At 42.8% G+C, this 18,989-nt stretch overlaps 1 protein-coding gene across 1 annotated transcript in view; it reads right to left on the reverse strand.

The window, feature by feature from the left end:
- kcnh1a (potassium voltage-gated channel, subfamily H (eag-related), member 1a) overlaps nt 1-18,989 on the reverse strand; it is an 87,495-nt gene that overhangs the window by 11,600 nt on the left and 56,906 nt on the right. The window contains exon 12 of the mRNA XM_020493947.2: nt 18,671-18,867. Within this exon, the coding sequence (XP_020349536.1) occupies nt 18,671-18,867 (197 nt within the window). The remainder of the gene's footprint in view (nt 1-18,670; nt 18,868-18,989) is intronic.

Consider the following 18,989-nt stretch of genomic DNA (forward strand, 5'->3'; position numbering starts at 1 on the left):
AAGCTGTCTTTAAACTGACATGTTGTCTATGTAATTTAAAATGTGGTCCTTTGATTTCTCCCAAGGCAGAGCTTAACAGCAATCTGCCATTCACAAGAGCAGAAGTCCAAACTAGGGTTAAATAAAAGAAGGAACCCAGCGGGCAAAGCTGTTTGAATGACATCCACAACAAGGAGAGATGAGTGTGACTTTTTTTTTTCATTTGAATTGACACCATTACAACCAGTTACCAGAATTAGTTTGAATCTGGTTGTATATCAAGGCAACCCATTTATAGGTTGAAATCAGGTTGCAAGGGGATAATTGCAACCAGTTTTTCCCCTGGGGAAGATAGCTAGGTGACAATATTGCAACCATACATTTTATCCACCAACCTAATTGTGGAAGGATATAATTTTCATTACTTCGGTTCATTCATTTTCCCTATAACTGTATAACGGTAGACCAAGATTGATGGTCACAAATTGTCGTCCTCCTCGGTCTCCTCAGAATTGGGCATTTTGCTTCGGTTCACTTTTTCCCGAACACTGCTGCTGATTGTAATTGCTTCTTGCATTGACACTTTTATTGATGCTCTCCTCCACAGCCTCACATGCACACACACACACTGGATTGTCTTATTAAACTCATATCTCCTCATTCTGCCAGCCTGGTTGTTTACCTCCTGCAGCTCCTTCCCAGCTCTCTAGAATTTAATACATTTCTCAGAATGTTGTATTTTTTTTGTGCAAAACATTATTGCTTTCCTGTTCCTTGGCCAACTTGAATGTCATTGAGAAATCATAGATTTCTATTATTTGAAATTCCATCTTAGTCATCCTGACCCGGGAAAAAAATTCAACTGAGTGGTTCTGGAAACAAACAAATCTTCTACTCACTCAAGCATGAGCGAACCTAAATGGAAAATATAAGGCCTAGCATATCTCTTTCTACAGTGGGGCAAAAAAGTATTTAGTCAGCCACCAATTGTGTAAGTTCTCCCACTTAAAAAGATGAGGTCTGTAATTTTCATCATAGGTACACTTCAACCTATGACAGACAAAATGAGGAAAGGAAATCCAGAAAATCACATTGTAGGATTTCTGGCTCTCACAGACCTGTAACTTCTTCTTTAAGAGGCTCCTCTGTCCTCTACTCGTTACCTGTATTAATGGCACCTGTTTGAACTTGTTATCAGTATAAAAAGACACCTGTCCACAACCTCAAACAGTCACACTCCAAACCCCACTATGACCAAGACCAAAGAGCTGTCAAAGGACATCAGAAACAAAATTGTAGACCTGCACCAGGCTGGGAAGACTGAATCTGCAATAGGTAAGCAGCTTGGTTTGAAGAAATCCACTGTGGGAGCAATTATTAGGAAATGGAAGACATACAAGACCACTGATAATCTCCCTCGATCTGGGGCTCCACGCAAGATCTCACCCCGTGGGGTCAAAATGATCACCAAGAACGGTGAGCAAAAATCCCAGAACCACATGGGGGGACCTAGTGAATGACCTGCAGAGAGCTGGGACCAAAGTAACAAAGCCTACCATCAGTAACACACTACACCGCCAGGGACTCAAATCCTGCAGTGCCAGATGTGTCCCCCTGCTTAGGCCAGTACATGTCCAGGCCCGTCTGAAGTTTGCTAGAGAGCATTTGGATGATCCAGAAGAAGATTGGGAGAATGTCATATGGTCAGATGAAACCAAACTTTTTGGTAAAAACTCAACTCGTCGTGTTTGGAGGACAAAGAATGCTGAGTTGCATCCAAAGAACACCATACCTACTGTGAAGCATGGGGGTGGAAACATCATGATTTGGGGCTGTTTTTCTGCAAAGGGACCAGGACGACTGATCCGTGTAAAGGAAAGAATGAATGGGGCCATGTATCGTGAGATTTTGAGTGAAAACCTCCTTCCATCAGCAAGGGCATTGAAGATGAAATGTGGCTGGGTCTTTCAGCATGACAATGATCCCAAACACACCGCCCGGGCAACGAAGGAGTGGCTTCGTAAGAAGCATTTCAAGGTCCTGGAGTGACCTAGCCAGTCTCCAGATCTCAACCCCATAGAAAATCTTTGGAGGGAGTTGAAAGTCTGTGTTGCCCTGCAACAGCCCCAAAACATCACTGCTCTAGAGGAGATCTGCATGGAGGAATGGGCCAAAATACCAGCAACAGTGTGTGAAAACCTTGTGAAGACTTACAGAAAACGTTTGACCTCTGTCATTGCCAACAAAGGGTATATAACAAAGTATTGAGATAAACTTTTGTTATTGACCAAATACTTATTTTCCACCATAATTTGCTAATAAATTCATAAAAAATCCTACAATGTGATTTTCTGGATTTTTTTTCCTCATTTTGTCTGTCATAGTTGAAGTGTACTTATGATGAAAATTTCAGGCCTCTCATCTTTTTAAGTGGGAGAACTTGCACAATTGGTGGCTGACTAAATACTTTTTTGCCCCACTGTATGTGTAGATTGTGTTTCTCATCTCTAGTGTTGGAGGAGAAACATTTGAAATGTTCAGTAAGGATTTTGTCCCATTAAGGGACTTTAATTCTTAATCAAAAGCATCAAATAATATTTATATTCCAAGTTCCTGAATCTCAGGGAGATTTCTATTTTCTCTCCTTTCTCTCCTTTAAATACATTCTTGCATGTCACTTTGGGTCTGATAAAAGCACTATACATTTTATTTTATTATTAATCTCTATGAGCAAAAACCCTCTCTTAAATTATAATATGTGGAAATGCAAAATCCTCTCACGGAACTAACTGTAATGTACTTTGTAATATTATGTAAAACGCAAAATATTCTCTCTGATTGCTAAAGTGTGTTTTATTTTGTCAGCCTTCCGATCTGCGATTTGGAATCCATCAATAACATGATCTCTATCATTATAAATAGAAGAGTAGTCTAAAAGTCTGACATTTTCAAGTGATCTCACCTGACTGACCCCCATTATGTAATGTTATCCTATTATGCATGTTCTTGTTTCTCACACTGACTTTATCAGACCCCCACCAGCAGGCAAAGCTGAGGCGCGTTCAGCGGGACACAACGTTTTGGAACGTTCAGATGAGAATATGCTACGCACAACAAACATGCCTCTCTGACATGTAGAGTAAGGAATCACATCAGCTCTAGTGGTGGCATTTCAGTTCGTGGCCAGGTTGTAATGATCACAGAGATAATGTCAGGATACATTGTAAGATATCTAAATAAAATCAACCACTGAAATGTGTGTGCATATCGGAGTTACGGTCTTCCAATTCATTTGGACTTATAACAACAGTTATGAATCACAATAAGAAACATCTCTATGAGGAGTTGGATGCTGCTGGTTGTCTCTCCAGTAAAGAACACGCAACAGGCTGGTGATGAATATCCTTATGCCAGAGGACAACTCTGAGCATGCAATATATGCTCATCAGCATCATCGCTCATACAGGTCATACACACACATCCATAAACACTGTGGATGCACTGTTACATAACATAATGACAGATTCATCATCATCCACTTTAATTGAAATGAATCACCCTTCTTGGATTACATGGTCGGCCCATAAACCTGGGTTCATGGAATTATATTATAATTGTCACAACTATCGTCTTTCAATGTTATTGGTCTTTCCATTAGATTGGAAAAACATTATTCCTTTGCTGACCCTTGTCAAATTCTAGTGGAAGAATCTAAGATTATGACTATTATTATTAGAACTTTTTCTACTCTTAAAAAGTCAGAAATTCTACTCTATTAAAGTGATATCCCATAGATATACATACTACTGCACCCTCCCAGCGCCCTGGAGACGCAGCGCCGGCGCAGGATACCCTGGGCCGAAACGGCATCCTGGAGACCAAACACGCTGGGCTGGCACAACACGCCCTGGCTGGATGCCCACTCTCGCTTGGGCGCGTACTGGCGACACCGTGCGCTTGACCGCATAACACGGTGCCTGACCAGTACTGCGCTTCTTTCGGTAAGCACAAGGAGTGGTCTCCAACCTGACTCTGCCACACTCCCTTTGTGCCCCCCCCCCCCCCCCCCCCAAAAAAAAATGTTTTGGGGCTGCCTCTCGTGGTGCCGTGCTGAATCCTCATATCGCCGCCGCTCAGCTTTCGCTGCCTCCAGCATTGCCTTGGGCGTCGATATTCCCCAGCCTGTGCCCAGGGTCCTTTTCCGTCCAAAATCTATTACCATGTCCATGAGTCCGGAGATCGCTGCTGCCCGATACCACGCTGCTTGATCCTTGGTTGGTGGGTGATTCTGTAACGGAAATGTCGGACCAATGCGCAGTGTGGTATGTGTTCATGATGTTTATTAACCGAACAACAAAATACAAAATAACAACTTGAAATAAACGAAAACCGAAACAGTCCTGAAAGGTGCAGAAAACACTAGACAGAAAATAATCACCCACAAAACACAGGTGGGAAAAGGCTACCTAAGTTCTCAATCAGAGACAACGAACGACACCTGCCTCTGATTGAGAACCATACCAGGCCAAACACATAAACACAACATAGGAAAAAGAACATAGACTACCCACCCCAACTCACGCCCTGAAAAGGAACTAAGGTCAGAACGTGACAGTATTACAGAAACCCCCCCCCCCCCCATACTAAAATGTAAATAATGGTGCAGTACAACAATGGTGTACAGAACGGCAGCTCGGAACGCACAACTTGTCGCAGCAGACAACCACACTGGGTTCCACTCCTATCAGCCAAGAAAAAGTGTCTCCAGTGGGCACACGATCACCAACACTGGACAATTGAGGAATTCCTGTTGTGTCATGCCGATGGCAGAGTCATCGGCATCCTACCTGGTGTCAATGGTACAGGCTGGACCAACATCCCTGTGAAACGTTTCTGACTTGTAGAATCCATGCCCCAAAGAATGCAGACTGTTCTGGAAGCAAAGGGGGGTCCGACACAGTACTATAGTAGATTGGTGTACCTAATTAACTAGCTGGTGAGAGTATATTAAACAGGTAGGTGTGATATCCTCTCTACCTTCCATTACTCAGCATGCATCATTCTGTCAATGCTTATCTGTCCGTGCCACGCCCATGGACAGGAAATGGTATGGTAGGAAGAGACGTTTCTGATATGTCTGGACAGGCCTAGCTCCTAGTCGAGCGGGAGGAGGTCTGTCTTAATAAATCCCCAGTTTAGTTAAGGTCTATAAATCTGTGACCAGCCATTAAACACACTGCTGCAGGGAGAGGGAGACTCTCACTACAACTCCGACTCAACATCTTCTCTCAAGTCAAATCATTCCCCTTCTCTCCCATCTACAGCAACTCTAATGCCGTTTTCCCCTCTACTGTTCTATTTTCCCTTCCTCTATACACCTTTGGCACTCTTTAAAGGCTCCTTAATTTGGAGAAAAAAATTATTAGCAGGAGCCCTGTCACTTGGTTTGCTATGAATATGCAGGAGAGGGAAACTGTCACTAAGTCCCAGTCAACATCTATAACTGTTCTCTCCATTTGAGTCCTCCCTATTTCCCTTCTCTATTTTCCCTATTCCTCACTCTCAACCCCACTTCTGCCCCTCTAACATCCCAGTTATGTACAGTGCCAGTCAAGTCTGGACACCAACTCGTTCAAAAGTTTTTTTAACTTAAATTTTTTTTGTACTATTTTCTACAAAGTAGGATAATAGTGAAGACATCAAAACTATGAAATAACACATATGGAATCATGTAGTAATCAAAAAAGTAGCCACCCTTTGCATTGATTACAGATTTGCACACCTTTGGCATTCTCTCAACCAGCTTCATGAGGTAGTCACCTGGAATGCATTTCAATTAACAGGTGTGGCTTGTTAATTTGTGGAATTTCTTTCCTTAATGTGTTTGAGCCAATCAGTTGTGTTGTGACAAGGTAGGGGTGGTATACAGAAGATGGTCTTTTACCAATTATATTATGGCAAGAACAGCTCAAATAAGCAAAGAGAAACAACCGTCCATCATTACTTTAAGACATGAAGGTCTTGGTCGAATTGCTGCAAAGAAACCACTACTAATGGACACCAATAAGAAAAAGAGACTTGCTTGGGCCAAGAACCACCAGCAATGGATGTTAGACTGGTGGAAATCTGTCCTTTGGTCTGAAATCTGTCCGCCATGTCTTTGTGAGACGAAGAGGTGGTGAACGAATGATCTCGGAATGTGTACTTCCCACCATTAAGCATGGCCGAGGTCTGATAGTGTGGTTGTGCTTTGCTGGTGACACTGCCGGTAATCTACTTAGAATTCAAGGCACACTTAACAAGCATGGATACCACAACACACCATCCTATCTGGTTTGTGCTTAGTGGGACCATCATTTGTTTTTCAACAGGACAATGACCAAAAACACACCTCCAGGCTGTGTAAGGGCTATTATACCAAGAAGGAGAGTGATGGAGTACTGCATCAAATGACCTGGCCTCCAGAATCACCCGACCTCAAACCAATTGAGATGGTTTGGGATGAGTTGGACCACAGAGTGAAGGAAAAGCAGCCAACAAGTGCTCAGCAAATGTGGGAACTCCTTCAAGACTGTTGGAAAAGCATTCCTCGTGAAGCTGGTTGAGAGAATGCCAAGAGTCTGCAAAGCAGTCATCAATGCAAATGGTGGCTACTTTAAAGAATATCAAATATAAAATATATTTTGATTTGTTTAACACTTTTTTGGTTACTACATGATTCCATGTGTTATTTCTTAGTTTTGATGTCTTCACTATTATTCTATAATGTAGAAAACCCTTATATTAGTAGGTGTGTCCAAACTTTGATTGGTACTTTAAATATTCATACCCCTGAGTCAATACATGTTAGAATCACCTTTGGAAGCGATTACAACAAGTCTTTCTGGGTAAGTCTCTATGAGCTTTGCACACCTAGATTGTACAATATTTGAAAATGATTCTTTTTTTAATTCTTCAAACTCTGTCAAGTTGGTTGTTGATCATTGCTGGACAACCATTTAAGTATTGCCATTAATTTTCAAGCCGATTTAAGTCAAAACTGTAACTAGGTCACTCAGGAACATTCAACGTCTTTGTAAGCAGCTCCAGTGTATATTTGGCCTTGTGTTTTAGGTTATTGTCCTGCTGAAAGGTGAATTTGTCTCCCAGAGTTTGTTGGAAAGCAGACAAACAGGTTTTTGCCTGTACCTATCTCTATTCCATTTATTTTTATCCCAAAAAACTCCCTAGTCATTGCCAATGACAAGCATACCCATAGCAGTATGCAGCCACCACCATGCTTGAAAATATGAAGAGTGATGTGTTGTGCTGGATTTGCCCCAAACATAATAATCTGTATTCAAGACATAAAATGAATTAATTTGCCAAATCTTTTGCTGTTTTACTTTACTACCGTATTGCAAACAGGATGCATGTTTTGGAATATTTTTATTCTGTACAGGCTTCCTTCTTTTCACTCGGTCATTTAAGTTAGTAATGTGGAGGAACTACAATGTTGTTGATCCATCCTCAATGCTTCAAAGCTGCAGAATCGTTTTTGGTAACCTTTCCAAGACCAATGCCTCAACACAATCCTGTCTCGGAGGTCTACGGACAATTCCTTCAACCTCATGGCTTGGTTTTTGCTCTGACATGCACGGTCAACTGTGGTAGCTTATATAGACAGGTGTGTGCCTTTCCAAATCATATTCAATCAATTTAATTTACCACAGGTGGAATCCAATCAAGTTGTAGAAACATCTCAAGGATGACCAATGTAAACAGGATGCACCTGAACTCAAAATCAAGTCTAAGAGCAAAGGATCTGTATACTTATGTAAATAAGGTATGTGTTTTTATTTGTAATAAATTTGCACAAATTTCTAAAAACTGTTCGCTTTGTCTTTACTGGGTATTGTGTGTAGCTTTATGAGGGAAAAAATGAATTGAATCAATTTTAGAATAAGTCTAATGCAACAAAATGTGGAAAAAGGGAAGGGGTCTGAATAGTTTCTGAATGCACTGTACATACAGTATATACATTATTTTAATAGCAGTCCATTATCCCTCTGAAGAGTATGAATTAGGCTGTTTGAGAAGGTTTGAATCCTAAGCAACCTGCCTACACATTTGAAGTACAATACACCAACATAGCTCCTTTAGTAGGTCAAAGCTGTGTGCTGGAAAAACCTGCTAGAGCGGTGGAGTAGGCAGTGGTGCTGCTCCTGTGAATTTCCTTTCTTTCTGGCTTCAGACCAATGCCTATTTCTCACGTAGTTTTTATTTTCTATGGTTTTTGATTATTCCCTGATATAAGTGGCTTCCCTTTTGCTTAAAGATTCATGTTAAATTATGCCTATTTCAGCCGCAATAGGGTTTTTGACTCACCAATTACACCAACTGTGCCAACTTTAATACAGCCTAACACAACAATACAAATAAAGTAAAACTACTCAATAATGACAAATGACAACAGAAATAATGTAGTTATTAGTATTTATTTTATATAATCAGCTGATTTTCCACAGGGAAGTGAAAATCCAGAAACCTATTTAAGCCAATATGGAGTAAACTGGAACAAATTTCCCTGATCTCTTTTAACAAGACAATTGAGCAACCTCCTGGAAAATACACAAATGATCAACATGTAGCCTACCCATGAACTATTTACATACATTATTGTTGGTCACATTTGGTGGCTCGGAGAACAAGGCATTTAGTGGCACAAATTGCTTGGTGTTCTAAACCAGCAGAGGGCCTGTGCTACTTCTCCCCCTGACATCCTAGTCATCCACCTCTGTGAATACAACTTGGGATACGCCAAGGAGCGGCACTGGTGCGTCAGATGCGAGGATTTAAAGGTGGTCATCCAAATGTTTCCTGGGACAACAGTAGTTTTCTCTGATATCGCACAGAGGAGGAGCTGGATGTTCCAGTGGGACCAGAAGATAAACAAGTACATAGAGGGGGCCAGGCACTCCGTCAATCAGCTTGTGTATACATTTCAGGGAACACAATCCGCCACCCTGCCTTTAAGCAGTGTGTCTCTAGGATGTAGCATAGGGGTTGGGTACATCTGGCGGATGTGGGCAACAACATATTCATTGAGATTTGGTCTCTCCAGTCTCTACTGTTCTCTCCTCCATAGTAGCAAGAAGCATGCAGTAGTACACACACCACACTCCTTATTGCCACTCAAGCCACCAAATAATTACAAATAAGCACACACCATGCATGCGTGTGCATGCCAGTGTGTGTGTCACGATTGGGAGGGGGGGTGTCAAAACTATATATGAAAGAGAATGATCAGTTACATTAACCGTTACGCTATGAACCCAGTCATGTACGCATTATCTCGAGACTATTTAAATGGACAGTCTGGTGATGACAGGACGTTTTTGTTGTAGTACTGATTGAACGTTTATTTCTATTGCTGGGTTAAAAAAAACAGTATCATAGCTAACCAAGTTAGCAAGCATAGCATTGTCGTTTGACTGTGCAAAGGTCATGCAAGCAAGTAATGTTAGTGTTATTTAACCTGGGTGCACCCGCACCCGATGGCTACGTTTTACTTGGATGGCGACTTCAGGTGTACATTGAAAAGTAACTTCCAACTGTGTTAATCAGTCAGCACAAATGTGTATTAAAATGACAAGAAGAAAATTGCATTGACAGAGGGAACATACTGAATCAATGCACAAGGTAAGGGCTGTAACGTTAGCTTGCTACATTGCCAAGCAAGCATGATTGACTAATGTATGGAGTAACATTTGCTAACGTTGAGCAATGCCCATTGCATTTATTATACATTAGCAGTGTGGAAGTTTCCCAAACTTGTGTTAACTTTAATTAGCTAGCTAGCTGTGCTTTGTGGAAGAATATGGGATATACTGTCAACATTGTGTTGTGCTGGTGCACGATCTGTCCATAAAGCTAATGTTACAGCCTTGTTGGCTTGTAGCTAGCTAGCTAACATTACTGGCGAATGTTAGTTGGCTAGCTAACTGGCAATAGCAGCCAAGGATTTTCGAAATCTTATTTGCGCTTATTTGTTTGTGCTCTCAATCCTAAAATTGTTAAGTTCAATGGTCACTTTTTTATTAGAATTTTACCCCATTTTTCTCCCCAATTTCGTGATATCCAATTGCTATTTACGATCTTGTCTCATCGCTGCAACTCCCCAACTGGCTCGGGAGAGGCAAAGGTTGAGACATGCGTCCACTGAAACATTTAGAATTTGAGCTAGGTCGGCGCAGAAATACTCTGAAAACTGAATTGCTAACGACCATGTTAAAAACCTGTTTTTTGTTCTCGGTAATGGCCGGGCGCCTCATGATGAGAGGCGGGGAGTGTGCTGTGTACCTCCAAGTTGATTTGCAATTGGTGTCATATTGTCTTTGAAAAGCAAGATCTATTATCATATCTATGTCAGTCAGAAAGGATCTTGTTCAAGGTACTTTTTATCGGTGCTAGATTATGGTGATATTGTCTATATGCAGACCTCAGCAAGTAATTTAAACTCTGGACACAGTATCACGGTGCTTTAAGATTTATCACAAATGCTAGATCACTAACCCATCACTGTGATTTGTATGCCATGGTGCAATGGATCGCAGTCTACACCAGGAGGCTAGAGCAGTGGTAAACTTTTGTGTATAAACATTGATAGGGCAACTCCCTCTAACTCTGTTCTTTACTGACCAGATCAGTCAACACAGTCTTCGTGCACAGTCTCTGCTCTCCTTGTCTATTCCTTCATCCTGGATCAAGCTCAAAAGATATTCAAGTTAGGGGAGTTAGTGTCCTTGCCTGTTTTTAAGACCGATCGACAACACTGTTTTTGATAGCTGCAGTTGTTTTTAATCTTCAAATGGGTCTGTAACTTGTGACACTGTCTTGTGTGTGTGCCTTTTTTTTAAATGTTATTGTACACCTTGCTATTTCCCTGTTTTGCCTTCTTGCCAGATCACCCTGGCAAAATAGGTTTTTAATGTCAAATGGGTCTTGCCTGGTTAAATAAAGGTTAAACCAAAAAATAAAAATAATAGTGAGATTTTCATTTAACATTGAGCTTCAGCCCCCAGAATAATATTATTCATATATTGAAATAAAAACAACCATAGAGATAGAACAAAACAATTGTTTTACTTCTATGGAGACAACTGATCTACTTAATGTCTGTCTGCACTCAAATCATTACATTTACAAATGACTATATCCAATAAAATATCCAATAAATGTCGTTCCACTTCATGATTGTGTCCCACTTGTTGTTGATTCTTCACAAAAAAATTCTGTTTTATATCTTTGTTTGAAGCCTGAAATGTGGCAAAAGGTCGCAAAGTTCAAGGGGGCCGAATACTTTCGCAAGGCACTGTATATATATATATATATATATATATATATATATATATATACATATACATATATATATACATATACATATACATATACATATATATATACATATACATATACATATATATATACATATACATATACATATATATATATATATATATACATATACATGCACATTATCGAACAAAACACACAATACATGTATAACATGATGTCCTATGAGTATCATCTGATGGAGATAATCAAAGGTTAGTGATTCATTTTATCTATATTTATGCTTTTGTGACTGTGAAAAATGGCTGTGTGTGTCTTTGAATTTGGTGGTCATCTAACATAAATATATGTTGTGTTTTCGCTGTAAAACCTTTTTAAAAAATCAGACAAGATGGGTAGATTAACAAGATGTTTATCTTTCATTTGCTGTATTGGACTTGTTAATGTGTGAAAGTTAAATATTTCTAAAGATTTTTTTTCCAGCTGAATGGGAGGGGGTGCCCCCCTAGCCCCAACAGGTTTTAATAAACAGGTCAACATTCACAAGGCCGCAGGGCCAGACAGATTACCAGGACATGTACTTCAAGCATGCGCTGACCAACTGACAAGTGTCTTCACTGACATTTTCAACCTCTCCCTGTCTGAGTCTGTAATACCAACATGTTTCAAGTAGACCACCATAATCCCTGTGCCCAAGAACAATAAGGTAACCTGCCTAAATTACTACCGACCCGTAGCACTCACATCTGTAGCCATAAAGTGTTTGAAAGGCTGGTCATGGCTCACCAACACAATTATCCCAAAAACCCTAGACCCACTCCAATTTGCATACGGCACCAACAGATCCACAGATGACTACAGCCCAGCCTTCAACACCATAGTGCCCTCAAAGCTCATCACAAAGCTAAGGACCCTGGGACTAAACACCTCCCTCTGCAACTGGATCCTGGACTTCCTGATGGGCCGCCCCCAGGTGGTAAAAGGTAGGTAACAACACATCCGCCACATTGATCCTCAACACGGGTGCCCTTCAGGGGTGCGTGCTCAGTCCCCTCCTGTACTCCCTGTTCACTCATGACTCCACGGCCAGGCACGACTCCAACATCATCATTAAGTTTTCCGATGACAACAGTGGTAGGCCTGATCACAGACAACAATGAGACAGCCTATAGGGAGAAGGTCAGACACCTGACCATGTGGTGCAAGGACAACAACCTCTCCCTCAACGTGATCAAGACAAAGGAGATGCACACCTCCATTCTCATCAACGTTGCTGTAGTGTAACATGTTGAGAGCTTCAAGTTCCTTGGAGTCCACATCACCAACAAACTAACATGGTCCAAGTACACCAAGACTGTCGTGAAGAGAGCACAACAAAACCTATTCCCCCTCAGGATTAGAGGTTGATCGAATAATCAGAATGGCCGATTACTTAGGGCCGATTTCAAGTTTTCATAACAATCGGAAATCTGTATTTTTGGGTGCCGATTTGCCGATTTTTATTTATCTTTTTATACCTTTTTATTTAACTAGGCAAGTCAGTTAAGAACACATTCTTATTTTCAATGACGGCCTAGGAACGGTGGGTTAACTGCCTCGTTCAGGGGCAGAACGACAGATTTTCACCTTGTCAGCTCGGGGGATCCAATCTTGCAACCTTACATTTAACTAGTCCAACGCAATAACGACCTGCCTCTCTCTCGTTGCACTCCACAAGACTGGAGACTGCCTGTTACGCGAATGCAGTAAGCCAAGGTAAGTTGCTAGCTAGCATTAAACTTGTCTTGTAAAAAACAATCAATCATAATCACTAGTTAACTACACATGGTTGATGATATTACTAGATATTATCTAGCGTGTCCTGCGTTGCATATAATTTGACTGAGCATACAAGCATCTAAGTATTTGATTGAGCGGTGGTAGGCAGAAGCAGGCGCGTAAACATTCATTCAAACAACACTTTTGTGCGTTTTGCCAGCAGCTCTTCGTTGTGTGTCAAGCATTGCGCTGTTTATGACTTGAAGCCTATCAACTCCCGAGATGAGGCTGGTGTAACTGAAGTGGAATGGCTAGCTAGTTAGCACGCGCTAATACCGTTTCAAACGTCACTCGCTCTGAGCCTTCTAGTAGTTGTTCACCCTTGCTCTGCATGGGTAACGCTGCTTCGATGGTGGCTGTTGTCATTGTGTTGCTGGTTCGAGCCCAGAGAGGAGCGAGGAGAGGGACGGAAGCTATACTGTTACACTGGCAATACTAAAGTGCCTATAAGAACATCCAATAGTCAAAGGTTAATGAAATACAAATGGTATAGAGGAAAATAGTCCTATAATAACTACAACCTAAAACTTCTTACCTGGGAATATTGAAGACTCATGTTAAAAGGAACCACCGGCTTTCATATGTTCTCATGTTCTGAGCAAGGAACTGAAACATTAGCTTCTTACATATTGCACTTACTTTCTTCTCCAACACTTTGTTTTTGCATTATTTAAACCAAATTGAACATGTTTCATTATTTATTTGAGGCTAAATTGATTGTATTGATGTATTATATTAAGTTAAAATAAGTGTTCATTCAGTATTGTTGTAATTGTCATTATTAAAAATAAAATACATTTTAAATCGGCCGATTAATGTGCTTATTTGGTCCTCCAATAATTGGTATTGGCGTTGAAAAATCATAATCGGTCGACCTCTACTCAGGAGACTGAAAAGATTTGGCATGGGTCCGCAGATCCTCAAAAGGTTTTACAGCTGCACTATCGAGAGCATCCAGAAGGGTTGCATCACTGTCTGGTATGGCAACTACTCGGCCTCCGACCACATGGCACTACAGAGGGTAGTGCGTACGGCCCAGTACATCACTGGGGCCAAGCTTCCTACCATCCAGGACCTCTGTACCAGGCGGTGTCAGAGGAAGGCCCTAAAAATTGTCAAAGGCTCCAGTCACACTAGTCATACTGTTCTCTCCGCTACCGCACAGCAAGCGGTACCAGAGCGCCAAGTCTAGGTCCAAGAGGCTTCTAAACAGCTTCTACCTCCAACCCATAATTCTCCTGAACAGCTAATCAAATGGCTTCACAAACTACATGCAGCTCAGCATTTAACACCATAGTACCCTCCAAGCTCATCATCAAGCTGGAGGCCCTGGGCCTCAACCCCGCCCTGTGCAATTGGGTCCTGGACTTTGATGGGCCGCTCCCAGGTGGTGAAGGTAGGAACGAACAAAACCATCTCGCTGACCCTCAACACAGGGGCACCACAAGGGTGCGTGCACAGCCCCCTCCTGTACTCCCTGCTCAACCATGGCTGCGTTGCCATACACGCCTCCAACTCCATCATCAAGTTTACTGATGACACTACAGTAGTGGGCTTGATTACCAACGACGACGAGGTGAGGGCACTCAGAGTGTGGTGTCAGGAAAACAACCTCTCACTCAACGTCAACAAAACAAAGGAGATGATCGTGGACTTCAGGAAGCGCACCCCTCCCCCCTATCCACACTGAATGGACAGTAGTGGAGAAAGTGGAACGTTTTTTAAGTTCCTCGGCGTACACATCAACGACAAACTGAAATGGTCCACCCACACAGACAGTGTGGTGAAGGTGCAACAGCGCCTCTTCAACCTCAGGAGGCTGAAGACTAACTTTTACAGATCCACAATCGAGAGCATCCTGTCGGGCTGTATCACAGCCTGGTACGGCAACTGCTCCGCCCTCAACGCAAGGCTCTCCAGAGGGTAGTGCGGTCTGCACAACGCATCACCAGGGGTAAACTACCTGCCATGCATGACACCTACAGCACCCGATGTCACAGGAAGACAAAAAAGATCAAAGACAACAACCACCCGAGCCACTGCCTGTTCACACCACCACAATCCAGAAGGCGAGGTCAGTACAGAGACTGAAGAACAGCTTCTATTTCAAGGCCATCAGACTGCTAAACAGCAATCACTAACTCAGAGAGGCTGCTGCCTATATGGAGACCCAATCACTGTCCACTTTAACAAATGGATCACTAATCACTTTAAATAATGCCACCTTAATAATGTTTACATATCTTACATTACTCATATCATATGTATAGACTGCATTTTATACCATCTATTGCACCTTGCCTATGCCGTTCAGCCATCGCTCATCCATATATTTATATGTACATATTCTCATTCACCCCTTTTAGATGTGTGTGTGTTAGGTAGTTGTTGGGGAACTGTTAGATTACTTGTTAGATATTACTGCACTGTCCAAACCAGAAGCACTTCACTACACTCGCATTATCTCAAACTTTGTGTTTTTTGGTTCAAACCACCATTTCTTTGTGAGTCGCGGTGTGGGTGAATGGATGATCTCTGCATGTGCATTTCCCACCGTAAAGTATGGAGGAGGTGTTATGGTGTGGGGGTGCTTTGCTGGTGACACTGTCTCTGATTTATTTAGAATTCAAGGCTCACTTAACCAGACATGATTCCATGTTTTATTTAGTAGTGTTGATGTCTTTACTATTATTCTACAAAGTAAAAAGTATTACAAATAAAGAAAAACCCTTGACTGAGTAGGTATTCTAAAACTTTTGACAGGTAGTGTATGTGTTGTTGACCCAACTGATGTGGTGTGGTAGTAGATGGCACACAATGCAATGTGTTTTGAGCATATGGGAGAAGAAAGAAAACAAAAATTGCTATTTACACAATGATTTGGAATTCACATTGTTAGATCCTATCCTGCCCATGATATACTAGACAACATACACATGGCCAGTACATTCATAAAAGTGCCATTGTTTACATCAACTTTTTAAAAATGTATTTATTTAACCTTTATTTAACTAGGCAAGTCAGTTAAGAAAAAATCTTATTTACAATGACCGCGTACCCCATCCGAACACGAACGACACTGGGCCAATTGTGCGCCGCCCTACGAGACTCCCAATCACGGCCGGTTGTGATACAGCCTGGAATCGAACCAGGGCCTGTAGTGACACCTCTAGCACTGAGACACAGTGCCTTAGACCGCTTCGCACTACTAATACTACTTTTACAGATCCCCTGCACAGCCATTCTGTAAAAAGCATCTACACATTATCTCCGACATTTGCAACATTGTTGCAATATTGAAATTCGATCTCCATGTGTCCCATAGTAATGAACATTTCGGGGCGAGACATGCAGCTTTTCTCAGCCAGTTGAAATCATGAATCAGCATCATTTTTATCGATATTTACAAAGAAATCTCAAAAGAAAAACAGGTCAAACGAAATTCAGCTAGTTTGCTGACTTGCCATCTGTCGTATGAAGTGGTTGTGTTAGCTGTGTAGTTGGTTCGCAATCGGGGGGGGGGGGGAGCAACGCACAAACAGGAAACAGAAACAATGACGCCTGGGGATGGGCCCAAAGGGAGTGACATATATAGGACAGGTAATCAAGGAGGTGATGGAGTCCAGGTGAGTGTCATAATGCGCTGATGCACGTACCAATGGTGACAGGTGTGCGCCATAACGAGCACCCTTGCAACCTAGAGGCCGGAGAGGGAGCACACATGACCGTACTCCTTCCCCGACGCCGACCAAAATGACGATCCCAGGGATCAGGAGAGGACACCTCTGCTAAGGCGCGGGAACCTGTCGATCCAGCTGAGGTGCGGGAGCATGGCGACGTAGAGCGCCGGAGAGAGAGCATATGTGACAGTACCCCCTCCTTTGCGCGTTCGGCTCCATCCGCAGGACGCCAACCACAGGGACGATCCCGGGGATCAGGAGCGGACCGGTCGCCTCCGCTTAGGCTCAACCTGATGAAGCGGCTGAGGCGTGAGAGCCTGATGAGCTGGCTGAGACCTCCCCGGGTTGCCTCGGTTGAGGCACGGGAACCTGTCGAGCCCGCCGAGGCATGGGGAGCCTGTCGAGCCCGCCGAGGCATGGGGAGCCAGTCGAGCCCGCCGAGGCCTGGGGAGCCTGACGAGCCCGCCGAGGCCTGGGGAGCCTGACGAGCCCGCCGAGGCCTGGGGAGCCTGTCGAGCCCGCCGAGGCCTGGGGAGCCTGTCGAGCCCGCCGAGGCCTGGGGAGCCTGTCGAGCCCGCCGAGGCCTGGGGAGCCTGTCGAGCCCGCCGAGGCATGGGGAGCCTGACGAGCCCGCCGAGGCATGGGGAGCCTGACGAGCCCGCCGAGGCATGGGGAGCCTGACGAGCCCGCCGAGGCATGGGGAGCCTGACGAGCCCGCCGAGGCATGGGGAGCCTGACGAGCCCGCCGAGGCATGGGGAGCCTGACGAGCCCGCCGAGGCATGGGGAGCCTGACGAGCCCGCCGAGGCCTCCCAGGTAGCTCCGATTATGACACCAGGACCCGACATCGCCTCCAAAACAAAACAACAAAAAACTCCCTGATGCTTCCCTTAGGTGAGGCGTCATTCTGTAACGATGTACGCTGAGAGTCGGGAAGCAAGCGCAGGGAGTGAGTGTTTTTGTATTATGTTTAATTTATTTATTAAAACACTCTCACTCCATGAATTTGCTTCCCGACTCTCAGCGCACATCGTTACAATGCCACTTCATGACCACATGACCACTTCACAGCAATGATAAAAATGTCATAACACGTGGCCTATCCTGTATTATTGCTTAAATTAATCATAACTATTGTTATTAATACTTGATAGTCTGTGTACAGCCTTTCCTATGGGTATGTTTACATTGACTTGCTCAAAGCCTTTGTAAAAAATATTTTTTTTTTTAAACCTTTTATCCTGTGATTTCAGTACATTATGTGTACAACACCTGTATGCATTTCAGTATTACGTGTTTGCATTGTGGCTGTAGCTTACAAACTTGTCCTTGATTAAATTAAACATGTTACATGTTTGGTTGCAGCTGGGTCATTTTTGAATTGTGGTGGCATTTGGTCATGGCATTTTGGAAAAAAAACTAACTTTTCTAAAATATATTTTTTATTTAAATGTATTCGTGTATGTCATTCCATTCTAAATCAACCAAAATTAAAATTAAAATTATTTTTGACATTGTGCCACCAGCAGAAGTAGTAATGATGGTAACACAGGGGGTTACCACTGATCTGAATCAATTCCTGCCCAAAGTTGCTCTGGGCGGAAGATGAGAAGGGAGAACAGAAAAAAGGGATAAGCGAGTAAGAGAAAGATTTAGACATGAAAGATAAGCAGAGGAGACAAGGAAGATAAAAGGGCGAGAAAAGAAATGAGAAAAGAAAGAGCTTGAACGGTAGGGAGGAAGAAGGGTGGTCTTGTGAACCAGCCTTATCACTTAGACAAAACAGACTGGTGAAAATAAATATCAGGCTGGTTCTACGAGGCTAAAAGAAAATTGGGTGCTCCAAAACATTACACTGACCCTCTTCCGCAGGTTGTAAGTGAGCAGCAGGTTCCGTGAAAAGTGGTTAGAGAAGGCTGTGTAGAACTCCAGAACCTTCTGCAGGGCGTCCCGTTTGATGACATGGAGATCACAGTAGGTTAGGGCACGCACGTTGGCACAAGCCTGGGTCAGGGTCACCTCCTTCCAGAACACATCCCCAAACACGTCCCCCTTACCTGCAAAGAGAGAGAGAGCACCGATTTAAGATATTACTTCTAAGATCTAACAGATTTTCCATCTGAGATTTACTTCTGAATTCTTATTTTAAATATGATTTCAGAAATATTTCTTTGCCTGC

Source organism: Oncorhynchus kisutch, linkage group LG11 (assembly GCF_002021735.2).
Source record: "Oncorhynchus kisutch isolate 150728-3 linkage group LG11, Okis_V2, whole genome shotgun sequence".
Lineage (NCBI taxonomy): Eukaryota > Metazoa > Chordata > Actinopteri > Salmoniformes > Salmonidae > Oncorhynchus > Oncorhynchus kisutch.